The following is an 18,871-nucleotide window of genomic DNA, read 5'->3' as shown; positions in this document are numbered from 1 at the left end:
CTTTCTCTATGTCATTATTTCATAACATATATGTTGCATTCAATAAGTGTATTTAATTAATGATCCATTAGGTATATAGCATTAGATTCCATGGCTGTGGTCCCAAAGATGCGACCCTTGAAACCTTTTGTGATTGCTCAAAACAAAAACAGTATTGATGGCTCCAATAGATTCCATAAATCTGATACAACTGCTACAATCTACATGTAAGAACAAAAAATATACATGACACGGAATTGATTGCTTCTTGATATTATAATTATGGCAAAAGTATTTCTGATTTTTGCAGGCAGAAATACTTTGTTTGTGACATTTTTATCAAGGTCTGCCTAAAGATTTCGGTGAATATGTGTTTGTGGCATATAAAGTTTTTTATTATAATATTAATTATTTAACCCATTTTTATTACAACCATGGATGAATCACATAAAGTACCATTTTTTGTTAAATTTTTTATTCAAATGCCACGCAAACAGTATTTTTTATCAGACTGTCACGTGTCATAATTTGCTATTACTAGTAACGAATTTCATGATCAATGATTTCGTGACACGTGATTATATTGCAGATCAAATTCACTACCATTGATAGCAAATTATGGCAAGTCAGTTTTTTCTTACGAAAGTATGTCATGTGTCATAAAATCATTGGCGAACGTAATTTGCTACCAGTCGTAACAAATTACGTACACGTGACAGTATGATAAAAATGTAACATTTTGATCACTGTTCCTAAAGTACAGCTACAAAATGAACAAAATTTGCACCCCTTTTTTTAATGAGCTAGGATATTCTAACTACTTATTTTTTCTACTACCATTCCACTACCACTTTAATTACTATTGGATTAAAGGAAAAGTTGAATGAAGAGAGAGAAAAAAAAAACTTTTGAATCCAATGGTAATTAAAGTGGTAGTGGAGTGGTAGTAGAAAAAATAAGTAATAGGAGTATCCTACCTCTTTTTTAATAATGATTTTATTGTAATTATGAAAACCATGGCGCTAATATTAATTGAAGTGCCACTGCAGTGCAGTGTATGACATGGTGCAGAGAGCATACCTTTTGTCTCATAGAGGCATGAATTGGACAATAAATCACCGTCAGAGTTTGGGGGGCAGGAAAAAGAGAAGGGAAGGGATCATGTGGACCCAACTCAACTATTTCAAGGCCCAACTGCTCCTCACATGTTACACTTACACAGACATAGAGCATTGGGATCCAAAATATAGCTGCATGCCTCACACCTATAAAGTCCCACCATGCATTAAGAGATGCTTTGTATTCTTAAATTTTAGTCTTTAATATATAATTGTGTTAAAAAATTTAGTAAAAAAATTATAATTTTTATGATTCCGCCCAACTCGATTGAATTAATTATTTAATCGATAAAAAATGAAAAAAAAATGCTTTTACAATAGAAACAAAGTTGGTTTTACGTGTTGGAATTAAATAATCACATACAATCGCAGACCGAAAAAGAGAGAAAAGAAAAAAAATAGAACTGATTCAACTAATATATGTTATATCTAGCAATGTTTCACTATATTCTCTTCACAACATTAGTTATTAAGCACTTTGTTTACAAGAAAAATAAAAATAGATTTAAAAATCCTAATAAATAATAAATATTCATGACTCTAAATTTATTTATATCCGACTAATAAAAATCGTTATTTAGATGTGAAATATGGGAGATGTCAAATTAGACTCAGTGTGTTTGTTTGAGATTTTCTCCAACTTGAAATGATGTTAAATGAAATTTATATGAAAAAGAGACACATATATCAAGAGTGTTGAAGGAAAGTTAATAATTCAATTCATTGGGCTTTATAAAAGTTGAAATGTAGACAAAACAGCTTGGGGAGGGATTTGATCAGGATTTAAATGATTTTCAATTTATAAAAAGTTGGTGTTATTTGAATCATATGCTCAAAGAATAAAATCAGCATTTTATTTCAAGGGCAAAAAATATTATATGATCATAATATTTTAATTAGTGTTGTAGTGGTGGTTAGGTTGTGGAAGAAATTAAACTTCCAAATATAAACGGCTCATTTATCATTATGCAGCCTGCATACCAAATGAAATAAATGTAAAGACTTGACAGTGTGTTTGAGAATTTCATTCTACCTAATTTTTTTTGAGTTCATTTTTGCAGTCTAATGTTAATTAATAGGATGTGAGGTGTGATAATTTATAAGTTCTTTTCTGCAATCTAATAATTAATTAATGTGTGAGTAAACGTACGATTAAATATTAAAATCTTTATTATATTAATTACTTAAACTTAAGTTACAACAAAAATTAATAACAATTTCATAGTCATGAGTCATGACATAGGTAGCTTACCTTTGACTAGACCACCGGGAAGGTGGATTAGTAGAGATCATTTTACTTTTTACATTAAAAAAAGTGAATTAATTAAAATCATACATTATCAAATTTGAAATAAATCATACATTTGTGAATATCTAATATAATAGTTCTCATTTATATATATATTTTAAAAAAAAATATATTTTATGATAACATGAAGTAGTAAATGAAATATTGATTATTTTTAAAATTGTACAAAATTTTATTGACATGATTCATGTTATAAGAATTTACATTGATGTCTTTGATAAAAAAAAAAGTCAATAGTTTAGAATTTTATAGAATACAAATACTGAAATAATAGATCATGAATAAGCAAGAATTTATTTTATTATTTTTTTTATCAAAAACTATCATTTATACTTTAATTTTAAAATACACATTTTACTTTCAAATATATATAAAGCTGAAATGAATGATCAATGACCAATCTTTAGGTAATTTTTTTTGTTTAGTTGTATTAAGTAAACTGAATTAATTATGACATTTGACGGTTTAAGCACGCCGTAATTATGAGTCAGAACTTCTATTTTTTTTGGTAAACCAGAACTTCTAATTAATTTATACATAGATTAAATTAAAATCTATCATATTATATTATGATTAGCCAACTCGTGCTCTTGATAAAAAAAAATATATATAACATATAAAATAAAACAACAATATATTGATGAGTTGTGTACTCGTATTAAATATTCTGTATGTTTTTTATTCTAGTTTCAATACTGAACTTATCCTCTCTCTTGAATCTGAATTTGTCGAGTTGAATTCTTTATAGTTTGATGAATATATATCATTATATTGATTTAAGCATAACTCAACAATTGTATGCTAGCTGAACCCGGGGAAAAGTCCAATGTTTTTGCTTCTAAATATATGCATAGAGACTAATGTGTTACATGAAAATTGCATTTTTATGGTGTGACTAATTTAATATTTCAAACATTTAGATAATGAAATTATCGTTCAAATCAATAGTAAAATATTTTTATCTTATAATATATAAAGTTAAATAAAGGTAAAAATAACATTTAGGAAAATGCAAGTATCGTTTCTAAAAATATTTCTGAATGATGTCACATCTCATGTCTTTAGTTCTTTATAAAAGTTGACTTTGAAGCTTAATGAGATAACGACATAGTTAATAAATTTATAAAATTTAATAATATTCTGAGAGTTATTTACAATTTTTTCTAAATAAAGTTTTATGTAGAGTTTTTATAATAAAAAAAGATATTTGTGTAATAATTACTAATAAACTCAAACTATAGAGAAGTACTTTACTCTATTAAATTTTGCTTTAAAGCTTTTGAAGTGTGATGCGAAAAATTCAAAATTCAAAACTTCATCATTATCATCATAATAATGAAGACGAAAGTTATTGGGTAAAAAGCATTATGGTCAAGTGGCTTAGCAGTGCACTTCGAAAAAAAAAGTGGCTTAGTCAATTAAACCTCAATTATGCATTCTTTTTTTAATAGAAGGATAAGTGTAGGCATTCTTTTATTTTCTTTCAAACATGCAATTTTTTTGGACTATATTTAAAATTAATTTAGTTTCAATATAATCTCATCACTCTATTAAATTTTACTTTAATGCTTTGTCATCACGTGAAAAATTCAAAATTCAAAATTTCATTACTATTATCATCATCATAATGAGGACGAAAGTTATTGGGTAAAAAGTATCATGGTCATTAAAAAAAAAAACACATTATGGTCAAGTGGCTTAGTCAATTAAACCTCCATTACGCACCTTTTCATAGAAAGATAGAATTTACAAGTGTAATGCATTCTTTTATTCTCTTCAAAATTGATTTGATTTGATAGAATTTACATATTTTGTAACATTGATTTGATTTTGAACCAATTATCATAAAAGTAATATGATTTTTTTGTAAATATAATATGATTTTAATGTTTCTACAACAAATAGTCCAAAACGACATTATTTTGGGCTCAATATAGATAATTTATCTACATTGACGGTAGAAAAGTGAATCATTGATTTATGCCAATCAAACTTTGATTACCAGGATTCTTTGATGCCGGTGTCAAACTTTAAAATAGACACCAAAACCTAACAATTGATTTCTGCCAATCAATAATTATTATTTATTGAAAATTAACAATTAATTAATAAGTTTAATTCCCAATAAATAATAACCGTCGATTAACCGAAATAAACGATTAGGATTTTGGGTCAAATTTTTAAGTTTTACTCCGATATCAAAGGATCATGCCAATATATATATATATATATATATATATATATATATATATATATATATATATATATATATATATATTATTTATTGAAAACTAATAATTAATTAATAAATTTAATTTCCAATAAATAATAACCGTCGATTGACGAAAATCAACAATTAAGATTTAATGTCAAAATTTTAAGTTTTACTCTAATATCAAAGGATACTGCGTGCAACACACACAGGGGAGGGTTCTTTTGACTTCAGGACGGAAATCAACGGTTGTCATTTGTAATGTAATTAATAATTAATTAATTAATATGACTTCCTAAATTATAACCATTGGATAGACAGAAATCAATGGCTGAGATGAGGAATAAGACTTATAAATCTTATTCTGGAGTCAAATAATTTATTTTTATATATATATATATAGGGAAAACATTTTCTCATGTCATAGGAGAGTTGTTTTCTCCTACTAGTGACCCTTCAATTTTCGTGCAATATTTTCTTTTACTTTTTTAATAAATATGGGCCTCACATAAAATGTGACTATAACATGAAAAAAATTTCTCCTACCGCATGAGAAAATCGAAACTCATATATATATATATATACGAGGTAGGATCCTTTGACACTAGTGTCAAATTTGAAATTTGACACCTCATCTCAGAGCCATTAAATAAAAAAAATCAACGACTCTGATTTGTAAGCATGTGATACCATTGATCTTTTTTGATCTAACGGCTTTCAGATGAGTTGTTAAATTTTAAATTTGACACTGATGTCAAAAGATCATACCTATATATATATATATATATATATATATATATGGATTTGCATTTGTCATTTAACATGACACAACAAATTTTTCTACACACACAACATTTTGTGGGGCCCACACTTTTTGAAGAAAAAAGAAAAAGAAATTACGGCACGCAAAACGAATAACATTACACAATCACTTTTCCTGTAACATAACTCTTATAAAACCCATATATATATATATATATATATATATATATATATATATATATATAGGGAAGAGATCTTTTGACTCTAGAGTAAGTGTAACGCTCGGCCGCTTCAAGAATCAACGACTATCCCCACATACTAACACGAGACTTTTCAGTGTGCTTTTTCCTCACTCACACACTTCCCGGGAAAACTTCCCAGGAGGTCACCCATCCAGAATTGCTCCAAGTCAAGCACGCTTAACTGTGGAGTTCTTCCGTTCCGGGCTACCGAAAAGAAGATGCATCTTGTTAGTATAGGTAGTACCAATTAATTCTTATAAGTTATCCCAAACTGTGCAGCCTTATACCTGCACAACCTTTGGAATCCCTCTCTTTCGGGTGTCGATTCGATTCATTCATGCATGTAACCCCCCGCTGGAAGCCTGTCCCGCTCCTTGTCCGTGCCTCTTTTCACCGGCGATCACTCCCCGCCCTCTTCAGCGCTCGGGATGTTACATGCCCACAGCTTCCGCATGGTTCGTCCTCGAACCACACCGTACTAGATGAGAGGCCCTGCTCTGATACCACTTGTAACGCTCGGCCGCTTCAAGAATCAACGACTATCCCCACATACTAACACGAGACTTTTCAGTGTGCTTTTTCCTCACTCGCACACTTCCCAGGAAAACTTCCCATGAGGTCTCCCATCCAGAATTGCTCCAAGTCAAGCACGTTTAACTGTGGAGTTCTTCCGTTCCGGGCTACAGAAAAGAAGATGCATCTTGTTAGTACAGGTAGTACCAATTAATTCTTATAAGCTATCCCAAACTGTGCAGCCTTATACCTGCACAGCCTTTGGAATCTCTCTCTTTCGGATGTCGATTCGATTCATTCATGCATGTAACCCCTCGCTGGAAGCCTGTCAGGAGCCGCTCCTTGTCTGTGCCTCTTTGCACCGGCGATCACTCCTCGCCCTCGTCAGCGCTCGATATGTTACAGTAAGACTTACAACTCTTACTCTTCATCTCAACCATTGATTTTCGTCCATCTATCGGTTATCTATAACAATTAATTATTTATTTATTTCAAATAAATAATAACAATTAGATGGACGGAAATCAACGGTTGAGATGGAAAGTAAGAGTTGTAAATCTTACTCTAGAGTCAAAAGATCTCTCGCCATATATAAGGCCAGGATCATTTTACACTAGTGTAAGTTACACTCTCAATTTTGTCCATTGATTTTACTTATATCTAAAGGCTCGAATTCTTTTGTAATGTGAGCCATTAGATACAAGTGGATCAATGGTCAAGATTGAGTGTAAAACTTCTAACTCTTACATCAGTATAAGAATATCCTACTCCATATATATATATATATATATGAGGTAGGATCCTTTGACACCGGTGTCAAATTTCAATTTTGACACCTCATCTGAGAGCCGTTAGATCAAAAAAGATCAACGACTCTGATTTGCAAGCATGTGACACAATTGATCTTTTTTTATCTAACGACTCTCAGATGAGGTGTCAAAATTGAAATTTGACACCAGTGTCAAAGGATCCTACCTCTATATATATATATATATATATATTCTTGTTCTACTTTGATAATCATAGTGTGCCCCCTCTCCAAAAAGTATAAAGCATTAAAGCTCACAGTTTCGGTTGAGAATGGCGTACACGTCAATCCACCTCACTTTCTCTCTCCTCTTCACGAGAGCGAGGTTTAGAGTTAGAGAGAGTAAGTCAGCAAAGGATAGAGGACTTTTGTATGTATATGCAAATTTTAGAGTGGTGTGGTGATGACTGCAAGATAAAATAAAAAACAGCATATGAAAGAGAAAAAAAATAAAAGAAAATGGTGACAAAGTAACATTTTCTTCCAAAGAGTACAACACAACACAATACAAAAACTGTGTGCGGACCCACAAGAATGGATACTTGTTAATTAAGTTTATAAATTATCTTATATATAAACATTTCTCTTTTACTGAAATTTTATATTTGTTATATTTTTTCTTAGTATCTCTTACTATCAAATTTTAATTATTGATTTTCGTCAATTTAACAGTTACAATTTATTAGAAATTAATAATTAATTAATAATATGACCTCATAAATTATAACCATTAGATGACATAAATTAACGGTTAAAATTTAATAATAAGAAGTAGTAAAAAAAAGATAGTACGTGTAACCTCCTTTTATCTTTATAATTTACAATTTTTAATACAAGACAAAATTTCATATAACTTATATGACAAGATTATACTTACGATCTATTTCCATTTATAACTTCTTATAACTGTATCTTAACTGTTGATTTCCGTCAATCAACGATTAAGATTTTCGTAAATCAAATTTATTAATTAATTATTAATTCACAATAAATGATAACCGTTGATTGACGAAAATCAACGATTAAGATATTATTATAAAAAATTATAAACGAAAATAAATTATAAATATAATCTTCCCCGTAGCTTATAATATGAAAAAAAAAAGACAAAAAATGCTAACCAAAAAAAAAAAAAGACAAAAAATTATCTATGTGAAATTTTAGGAATTATCGATTCTCATATACACAAACACATATTGTCCCAACTGTCACGTATTCTTCTTCATCTGTCATCCCAACAACAACATTGTAAAAGTTCTCTCAGCTTTCACTTTCCAACAATCCTAACCTTGTCTTCAACACCATCTCTCTCTCTCTCTCTCTAACCTTATTTCTGCCACTTTTTCTCTGTCTTTAATGGCTGCCCGTATCAAAATTCCGTGTTAAACAATCGTGGGACGGTGCAAGTTTGCATTTTTCTTCTCTTTTTGCCTGTCAAAAAGATACCCAATAGGAAAAGTCTTGACTTTTTCTTTTTGGGTCTGTTGTCTGGTAAAAGTTGCTGCAAGTTTCAACCTTCCAAAAACACTGTTCTGTGAGAATATAGTGTTTCCCAAGGCATTTTTTTCTTTTTTACCATCTGGGTATTGGTGAAAATGAGCTGGGGGCTATTTAGTGAAACTGAGACTCTGGTTTGTTTTTTTCTTCTTTGTGGTGGAATTTCAGTGAGAATGATGTATAAGAGTTGTAACTCCTAGTTGGGTAGGAATATCTTGGGGAACTAAAATGCACCATTGATTGCATTCATCGATTCTGTTGTGCAGAACTTAAAGGAGTTCTGCTTGAATTTTTGATTATTGAATTTTGATTTGACAGTGTTGGGGTCAAGCTTTTGTGTGTCTGAAGCTTTTTTTGTGTGATTATCAAACTTTTCCATTACGTTTTATCATTTACCTTTTTCTTTTCTATTGGAAGAAAGGGGTGATTCACTGAATTAGAGAGCTGTGAATCTGTGGCTAGTTATCTCAATCGACCTTTTGTTTGATGGGAAGAGTGGATAACAGGAATTTTCTTCTTTCTCTGTGGAACTTGAGCTAGCTAAGGCCTGTGCATGAAGAAAGAAGGCATTGATACCTTCTCTTCCAAAGGAAGCTTATATTGTCCCCGTGAGCTTCACTCAGTTGGGAAACTTGTGGGACTGAAATTGGAATTCCTACATGCTTTGTGAGTGGACTCATCAAGCTGCATCTTTGCCTTCTACTCCTTCAGCATGATGAGTCAAAAAGGTCCTGAATAAGAGGTACCTTGTTCAAGCAATCTTATTTTCCTATAAATTTTCAGTTTTCCTTACATGCCTTAATTGCTAACCACTTAATTTAATTGAATCTTCTTCCATTTTCGGTGGAAACCCAACTTTTTGTGCCTTGGGGAGTTGATGATTCAGATGATGAACTGTGTGACTGAGTTTAAACCCTTCAATCATGTGACTAGGTTTCTAGCATGAGTTGATTTAAACAAACTTGTTAGCATGAAAAGATTAGTTTGGTCTGCACATATATAGTGCATCTTTGTCTTGTTGTTAGGGTGTTGTGCATAGAATATGATTTTGCGGCATAACAGGGAGTTATAATGTGTGTGTTCATGACTTCTAACTGCATTTGTCCACTTCATGTTTTTGTCCATCAATCAGGTTGCACAAGACTATACCTGTGAGGAGTTTTGTATGAACATAAGCAGCATAAGGCCAAGATTACCTTATTAGCACCCTGAGGGAAGGGAAAGAGGAAAGAAGGAAGTCAACTGTGGCAATCATTATGGGAAAGAGGTCTCAAAGATTCCCTACGCAGTATGAGAAAGATCAGTCAGGTTGTATGTGGGGTTTTATTAGTATGTTTGATTTTCGCCATGGTCGCTTTACTCGGAAGTTGATTGCAGATAAGAGGCACAGCAGCAAGCATGCTGTTGGTAAGAAATGTTTCAACATCTAAATTTGTCCTTCCAAAATTAACAACTTGGCTCACGTGCATATATCTATATATCCAAAAGGAGTGTCTATGTGCTGAATATATAACAAAATGTGTTTATGCTAAATAATTTGGAGCAAAAATTTTTTGAGTATACATTTGTGCTACTTCACATATCTTTTCTGGGTGCCATGAGTGATGTCTGCTTATCAATCAACGTTTTACAAAATTTTGAGTTTTAAATTTTCATCATAATACGCTTTTTTTGTGTATGGAATATTTTGTGACCCAGCTGTGCTGTATTCATGAAAAAGAATCAGAATAATCATTGAATTTCATTTTTTTTTTCTACAGGTGCTGTACTTACTAAGAACAAGTTTGAGATGTTGAGTAATTTGGATGAAGAATATCAAGGCGATTTTGTAAGACTTCCCTATGCAAATCTTGAACTTTTTTCTTTCTTCCAATTTGAAGTTTGAAACTTAGTGCATGCTTGGATTAGCTTATTTGTCAAAAAAAACATTTTTTTTGGCAGCTTCTTTACAGAGCTTTTGAAAATAAAATTATTTTCTAGAATTAATCGGTTTCCATTTTCCAAACATTTCGTTATATGAAAATTGACAAAATTCTAGAGCACAACTAACATTTGGTTATCCACTATGTGCTAACAGTATGCCTAGTCATTTGTTGATATTACTATATCATCTATGTTTCAGGACAGAGGAGAGTATAAGAGACTAACAGTGACAACTGATGCTGATAAGCTTAGTGTGAAGAAACTTATAGAAGAAGAGATGTGCAATGACCAGGATGAAATAAAGGATCAAGGTAATGCTGAAGTAGAATCAAAGCAATCCAGATTAGGGGGTGAAGACCCCCGGAAGACAGATTCCAAAAGAAAAAAAAAATCTCGCAAGAAAAGCCGGGATATGGACACCTGTGATTTGAATTTGGATGCAACCTTGAAATCTGAATTCTCAAATAATCAGCATTCAAGGCAACAGTCAAAAGATACTCTTAATTTGGACAAGATAATGGAAGATTTTTGTCATATGAAAGGTGCTTGTTCTATGATACCTGACAATGATGGCAAAGTTTATGCAGAATCAAACCAAAAGCACACTATTTCTGAAAACCTTGCAAGAGATGCAATCCATGAATTTGTGAATCAGATGATATTAAATGGGAAAGATCCGGCAGAGAATAGAAAATTCCTTTGCTCACATGAACTCATGGAAGCACTTCAGGTTATAAGCTCAGATAAGGAATTGTTTCTTAGACTTCTACAAGACCCAAATTCACACTTATTGAAATATATTCAGGAGTTGGAGAATGTTCAGGGGACATGTGACAAAGAATATGGTTCAGTTACTGGCTCCAACTTCTCTGAACAAGACCCTGGCAATCTGAAACAAACTAGGGAGATTGTCAACCGCAAGCATCTTAACTTTTTCAGGAAAAAGGTAAAGTCTCAATCAAAATGTCCAACAAATGAAAATGGGAAAACTGAGTTTTCAAATAGAATTGTCATTCTGAAACCTGTGCTAACGAGCATGCAAAATTCTGAAAGTGAAAACAAGTTTGCCTCATCGCCAGATTCTCATGATATTGTCCATTATAAAGGTCCTTCTGTGAAAGCTAGTTCGCATTTTTCTCTTACAGAGATAAAAAGGAAATTAAAACATGCTATGGGAAAGGAGAGACATGGAAATCCTGATGGGATCTCAAGAAAACTCTTGGCTGAACTGAAAAATAAGGGGCCAGTAGGCAAAGCCATTGGTAAAGATAATTTTGGAATGCGATCTCCTAATAAAGACCATTTCTTCATTGAAAAAATTGCAAGACCTATGTCTGATGTTATGAAAGGAAACAAGACTGGTACATTGAAAGAATCTGAATTGAATGTGGAACATGAAAGTGGTACTCCCAAACAAAGGGTTTCTAACATATATATTGAGGCTAAGAAACATCTGTGTGAGATGATAGATAATGGAGATGAGAACCCGGACATTTCAAGCAGGCAGATTCCAAAATCCCTTGGGAGGATACTATCTCTTCCTGAGTACAACTTCTCTCCTCTTGGAAGTCCTGGAAGGGATTTGGAGCATAATTTTGTGACTGCTCAGGCAAGACTTTCTACTTCAGATAAAACTTGGGAGGTTAATGAGGATAATTTGTCTCCCAAACAAGCAACTTTTATTGGTCATCCAGATCAGGAAACAAACAATTCAGCGAAGCAGACTAGCATTTGTGATGAAAGCTCTAATAATAAAGTACAAGAAATCAAGTCAGAATCTAATTTCTCACATGATCTTGGTCATGTGGATACAGCAGAAGCCTGTAATTCAGTTGGAGATGAGATAGTTACTGAAGGTACCATGTTCAAAGTACATGATTTAAGTTATAGATGCTATGCTAAACTTTGGTGTGTGTATGTGTGTGTGTCTTCATATATATTAGTTCATTTGTCCTTTCTTATTGTGCAGATAGTGTAGAATTTACTAAAGAGATTAGTGTTTTGGAATCATCCCCGGATCCCAATGGCTTCATCACTGGAAAGGACCAAAATCATGATATCTCAGAAATTCCTGATGGTGCAAGATGTTCTGAAGGTTTGAATCCGGTAATGTCATATAAAAGGACTCCTCAAGATTTCTTGGAAAGCCCCTATACCTGTAAGATTTTATCTTAACTCTAAACTATCATTTGTTTATTTTACAGGACATAACAGAAGAGAACCAACCATCATCTATACTTTCACCCCCTTCTCACTCTTCCTTCACTAAGAAAATTGAAGAGCTAGAAAGTCATACCAATGTATCTGGGCGACCAAGTCCGGTTTCTGTTCTCGATACATCATTCTCAGACGATGACTTCAGCCCTGAGTACTCCAGATGTAAACCTGGTGAGCATTCCTGCACTAGAACCTTGAGGAGCCTATCTGGCTACGTTCCTAAAAGTTAAAACCATACTTTTAAAAACTAGATCCAGAAACTTCATGTTTCAAGTAGTTCTACTGTCTCTAAGCTCTAAACTAATAGTAGAAATAAAACAAGCATTATCCAGAAATCGATCGAGAAATAGTTTTAAGATATTTGTTTGGTTTCATATTATTGTCCCTTCTATTCTGTTCAGATAAACAAAAGTTGGAACCGTTTTTGAGGGACCAACTAACCCTTTTTGCTTATCACAAACAATATAATCTGGCAACACATTCATTCATGATTTTCTGTTAAATTACCAGTACAATCACTGCAAATTCAATTTGAAGAATACGACTTGTCGCCTGTGGATCAATTTGATAGAGGAAACCATTGTCTCGAAGAAAATGGATTGATATATGACTACATTAAAGCTGTCTTGCATGCCTCTGGCTTGACTGGAGATCAATTGTTGATGAAATGCCTTTCCTCAGACAAGATACTAGATCCTTCCTTGTTTGATCAGGTAGAGTACTTCTCTAACCTGCTTTGCCATGATCAGAAGCTCCTATTCGACTGTATCAACGAAATTCTCATGGAGGTTTGTTGGCATTACTTTGGGGTCTCACCTTGGGTATCATTTGTAAATCCTAGCATAAGGCCAACTCCAAATATGAAAAAGGTTATTCTCAAGGTTTGGGAAGGAGTGTGCTGGCATGTCCTTCCCTTGCCCCCACCACATGCTTTGGAGCAAATTGTTAGGAAAGACATGGCAAGAAGTGGAACATGGATGGACCTTCGACTTGATGCTGAAACAATTGGTTTTGAAATGGGGGAGTCCATTCTTGCAGAACTGATGGAAGATACAATATTGAGCCTTGCAAGTGACAGCCCAGAAAGTAATTGTTCTGTGCTTCAATGTGAACTGAAGGACAGTGAGAGCAACATCAACTTGTAAAAGACAACTCACTGCTTTTTGCTCATGCAACCTTTTAAACAAGTTCCTTTGTGTGAGGAGGTGGAAGGGAAGTAATGAAGTTATATATCATGCAGGGGAATGGAAATTGATCAGGAAGAATACTGAAGAGTTACAAACTTCTTTAAAGCATCCTTGGACCTTGGTACTATTTCTTTTCACCATACCTGACTATTCTGATATTGGATAGTATACTGTGAATGAGGATACTCAAATAAGGAACCACAAGCCACAAGAAGTAAATAGGAAGCCAGTTGTAAATGCTTCTTGCAAAAGCACAAAACTAGGCTTTGTTTACAATGACAAACAGACAAAGCAACAGTTTTATTCAGTGTGTGACTCACTTCACCCAGGGAGGGCTAGAGGTGTTTTGATTGTAGATTTTGTAAAGTTTGATTTGCTGATCACCTTAGCTGGTGTGTTATAATTTCGTTTGATATCATCCTTACTTCTTGTATATTTGTTTTTTTGGTTAACCTATTGTATTCACAAAGTTTGGAAATAATGAAGTGTGAACTCAGCTTGGTGTAGGAAGGACTAAGCAGAAATATGAATAATACGTGACAATAAGAATGTCACTTATTAAATTTATTGCAATTTAATACGTGATAATTTCAAATCTATTGCAATTATCAACAAATAAAATTCGCCTTAATATTTTATTGCTATTTAACTGAGTTTCGCTTATTAAATTTATAAAGTTGAGTTAACAAGTCAACTTGTCCAGTATAATTTTATAAATTACTGTGGTCAGAACATTTAATTTAAATAAGAATGCTTCTATATCATTTTGCATATTTTAGGAGTATATATATTCCAAATTGTTTGAGGAATTACAAAATGAATGTTATAATTATATATGTTCCAAATATATACTATTGATGAAGTCAGCTCTCTTCTAATGCTTCAAGTCACTCATTTAGATCCCCGAGTAATTGGAACTTTTACAAACATGTTCTTCTTGTCATCAGATTGAGCCATCAATCAAAATGACGCACTCAACCAAAAATACTTACATAGACTTGATTTACACAAGTTATATAGACTAGCTAATTATAAATTGATGCATCATTGTTGTAAAAGTAAAAGTTGTACTAGTCATCATTTAATGTTCAACCAGTTATTTAATATAAAATAATAATGTCAATATGTACTTAGTTTACATAAATTACAGATTAAGTCTATGAAAGTATTTTTCCATTCACAATAGCGCTCACAATATGTAATGAACTGCAGACAGACAAGGAGGAATGATCCCATAACCTGAGTTACCAATCTACACTACAAATGTATGTCCCCAACAAGAGACACCAATCCTTTGCTAAAATTAGTATTAGTTAGTAAAAGAGTATATGCTCAAATGCTAATATGTCAAACAAAACGAATATATACTAAACTACATTTCCCTCTGAACATTGTTCCCTTTTTTCTTGTTACAATGAAGATCCTTAGGACCTGTAGACGAAAGTAAGAAAGAAAGTCAAAATGTGGGCACTAAGACCAGAATCAATCCCACATACAAGTAAATCCTAAGGTAAGTTAGATGCCAATAGGGTAGGCTATAAGCTAGTTACATTTATCTATTTTACTCAAGTGTATAACTACGTTCCATGAAATGCCTAATGATATTATTAAAAACAATGTATTACATTTGGTTGAAATCAACATGCCAACAAGGCAAATGCAAAATAGATGATATAACTTACAGACTTAAAAGTAAAAACAACTCATATTAGTAGATGTCACTTCTGCTTCTTATTTCCCAGTATACTTGAGGTCAAAGGAACTGTTGCCTTCCTCTTGGCAAATGCACTAGTTCTGCTTTCAACATCTTCATGGTCTTCATCGTCATCTAAAACATCTCTTGCAATTGTGGTAGACTCTTTAGCAATATTGGCTGCTTTTCTTTTTTCAGCATTTAATTTGGCATGCAATTTCCTTTCAACAGGGTCATTTGAAGGACCAACTTTGGATTGGCGTGAAACTTTTGCACCTAGACCAAGCCTACCAAGACATGTAATAGTACAACTTATCGGGAACAATAGGTAACATGGAAGACAACTAGGTGCATCATATAGATTTGCAGAAGTCAAAGGGTAACATAAAATGGTAGTGGTTATACTGACCTAGAAGATCGACTCTCTATATCTACATTTGTTGTTTCATCATCTGCACCCTTACTCATATTATTTACCCATACTTCAGCCTGCTAATTAGAACGGTTGACAAGTAACTACCAGCACCACCAAAAAATTCACAATATTTTCATAAAATTCCAACTAGCTTATCCCACTAAAACCACTCCCCGTTAAACCCGACTAGCGAGTGTGGGGTGGAGGCAATCCTTTTACGCAGTCTTACCCTTGCATAATTGCAAAGAGACTGTTTTCTGGATTCGAACCCATGACCTTTCAGTCATGAAAGAACAACTTTACCACTGCTCCGGTTCGCTTCCGTCTTATCCCACTAAAATATGAAAAATAAAAACTTTGAGCAAAAAGGAATTTGGAGACAAGAGAGTTTTCCAATCACCCCAGTTTGTGACAAGATTTGGATGTAAACATTTCTTTTATTGTTTCATGCTCCTTTTTCTGAGGATGAGGGTGGGAATATAGATAAAGAATAAAATTACAAATCCAAATAAACCACAGATTGGTTCATATTTCTTTCAAAAAATTTCTCAAGAGTCATGCATGACTCATGAGCCTATGTGAATATTCGTGGGTAGTAGCAATGCCTTGTTCTTTTATAGCATATATATAATTTTAGCTATCTATACAAGTTAGAGTATGGTTGCCAATTTGAAAAACACCAGTAAATAAATAAAAACTAATCGTGAATAACCTGAATATCTGATGATAAAATACTGCATTAAGGTAACGAAAACAGTTCTTTTCATATAATATGAATTAGATTTTATTATAATATCTTAATGTAAAACAAAACTATGGAAAAGAAAACAATTCTTATTATAAAATAGAACATCATAAGCTGGAACTTGGAAGACGCTGGGAAGCAAGTTTTGCATAGTATTCAAAGTTCAAACAGATTTTCAAGAATCCTCCGTTTTTCTTGAAATGTGCGCTTCTAGAATATCTTCTTAACTTTACATGAAACAACACTTTCTTGCCAAAAACATATAAATCAAAAGAAATGTGGAAATCACTTTCTAGAATACAAATTACTTTGTTAATTTGTACTCACCGCAAACTTAGCAAACACATTTAGTAGAACATTCTTTACCGTAAGTTAATACCCTGTATGAATGCACATCAATTTCATAGCAATTACAAGCACAAAATACATAAACCCTAATGTTTACCAATTTCAATGCAGTGTCCAGCTTAACAATTTGAGAAGCACCAGTTTTCTTTGATGTTTCCTTAACACTCATCTCAAGCTCTTTGTGCCTTGATAAATTGAAGAGAACAATTAGTATACACTCGTACCAATATATTCTAAATATCCGACAACATAATATGCTTAGAGAAATTATTAGACCCTCATTGTCCTAGTCTAACATATATAATATATTCCCCAATTCAACCAGGCCTTAAATTTTATAATTCCAATAACTAGAGTCAGAGAAATTTAGAGCTAGATTTTTTAAAAGGTTATACAAAAAAATATATGCTATTATGTTCGGATGTAATATTTGAGGCAGCCTCTTCACACTATAAAACTTCTTCTTTTCAGAGGTACAAAAATCTAACTAGAAAAATTTTCAAGTGCTTCAGCTTCCTTTTTTTTTTTTTTAATCAAGAACAGCATATCCGAAAGAAAATTTAATTGCTATGGGTTCCATTATGTGAGTTGAAGAGGTTCATGTTGTTGGAAATCGACACACACAATTTGAAAAACGAAAAGAGAAAGGGAAGAGAGAAATCGACAGACTAATTTATCCTGATTTATTCAATGTAAGATACATCCAGATTGTCTGAACTATATTCATTTCACAGTCACTCTGTTAGAAAAACCCTAAGGCCCAAGCCCAAACCACTAAGAAAAAATAAATACAATAAGTTAGATGCTCACAACAGAATGTGATGGCCCAAGGGCACCTCGGCTAGAGCAGAGCGGGATCTCAGTTGGCTTTCTGCTGACCCGCTAACAAGAATTCACATTTGGATGCCAAGTGTGAGTAATTCAAGTAACTAAAGTCTAGTTTATAAACAATGACAATTCAGTTATTCAAGCTTGCGATGCACTACTCTAGTCTCTACAGAATAAATTTGCCATTACATACAATACAAGACAATGATTCTATTTCCCAAATTTAACAATTCCAAACAATATACTTACACACACACATATGACTGTGCCTGCACAATCTTTCAATCTCTAATTTGATTTTGAATACCCGAATGATTCAAATCAACGTGAGAGAGTGAGTGAGAGAGAGAGAGAGAGCACAAACCTGCAGGACCAGACGCAAAATCAAAAGCAACAACTGTATCATCGAACATTTCAGTCATACGATTTCATTTTTTTTAAGGTTTCATAAAATATTACAAAAGAGCTAAACCCTAAGATGTTAGCATTTTTTCATATTGATAATTTTGCTGGGTGGTCCCCAAGATGCCAAGTTTGGGAGCCCAATGCCCGGTTTCAAAACCGAAACATTCTAAAATAAATAAAAAAGGGTTTTATTAAAGTTACTAAGTGATTGTGTTATGTTATAGAAATTTATTTTGTGTGTCATAGTTTTTTTTTTTATTTGATTCAAAAAATGTGAGTCCCACAAAATATTGTGTAGGTAGAAATTTTTTTCTTGTCAGGTTAAATGATGAATGCAAATCCCATAAAAAAATTAGGAAAAAGTGTATATCATTTTAAAGGACGTAAAGTTATGTCATTTTTAGTGAGAAAAGAAGATAGATAAAGGAGGAGAGAAAGTGAACAAAAAAATATAAAGGTGTGGGTCTCACCTCTTTGTGATAGTGAAATGACATAAGTTATGTCATTTCAAAGGACAAACACTTTTCCCAAAAGATTATATGATGTAAATAACAACAAATTAATATTTACAAATACAATATCTTAGATGAAAAAAAAAATTAAATTAAATAAAAGTTGTATAAGTGTAGTTCACTAATCAGGGATTTAACTAGGGGTACTGGGTAGAAAT

At 32.6% G+C, this 18,871-nt stretch overlaps 2 protein-coding genes across 3 annotated transcripts; one reads left to right on the top strand and one right to left on the bottom strand.

Annotated features, from left to right (window-relative positions):
* Positions 1-8,680: 8,680 nt before the first annotated feature.
* LOC133304094 (uncharacterized) lies at positions 8,681-14,272 on the top strand. Its single transcript, XM_061504067.1, has 7 exons — positions 8,681-9,182; positions 9,573-9,847; positions 10,201-10,268; positions 10,563-12,219; positions 12,333-12,469; positions 12,568-12,751; positions 13,091-14,272. The coding sequence occupies exons 2-7, from the start codon at positions 9,697-9,699 to the stop codon at positions 13,723-13,725; spliced, it is 2,832 nt and encodes a 943-aa protein (XP_061360051.1). The 5' UTR covers positions 8,681-9,182; positions 9,573-9,696; the 3' UTR covers positions 13,726-14,272.
* Positions 14,273-15,146: 874 nt separating this feature from the next.
* LOC133304095 (uncharacterized) lies at positions 15,147-18,263 on the bottom strand. Of its 2 annotated transcripts, XM_061504068.1 has the most exons (6): positions 18,161-18,263; positions 17,779-17,839; positions 17,066-17,153; positions 15,870-15,949; positions 15,450-15,747; positions 15,147-15,198 (listed from the first exon to the last, which is right to left on the bottom strand). In XM_061504068.1, the coding sequence occupies exons 1-5, from the start codon at positions 18,216-18,218 to the stop codon at positions 15,486-15,488; spliced, it is 549 nt and encodes a 182-aa protein (XP_061360052.1). In that variant the 5' UTR covers positions 18,219-18,263; the 3' UTR covers positions 15,147-15,198; positions 15,450-15,485. The 2 variants fall into 2 exon arrangements, with proteins under 2 accessions (XP_061360052.1, XP_061360053.1); XM_061504069.1 differs by lacking the exon at positions 15,147-15,198 and having other exon boundaries at positions 15,261-15,747; positions 17,779-17,842; positions 18,161-18,170.
* Between the last annotated feature and the right edge of the window lie 608 nt (positions 18,264-18,871).

The sequence above is a fragment of the Gastrolobium bilobum genome, unplaced genomic scaffold (assembly GCF_033153095.1).
Source record: "Gastrolobium bilobum isolate Gb01-03AN ecotype WA unplaced genomic scaffold, APGP_CSIRO_Gbil_v1 utg646, whole genome shotgun sequence".
Taxonomy (NCBI): domain Eukaryota; kingdom Viridiplantae; phylum Streptophyta; class Magnoliopsida; order Fabales; family Fabaceae; genus Gastrolobium; species Gastrolobium bilobum.
This window is presented reverse-complemented; position numbering and strand designations above follow the sequence as displayed.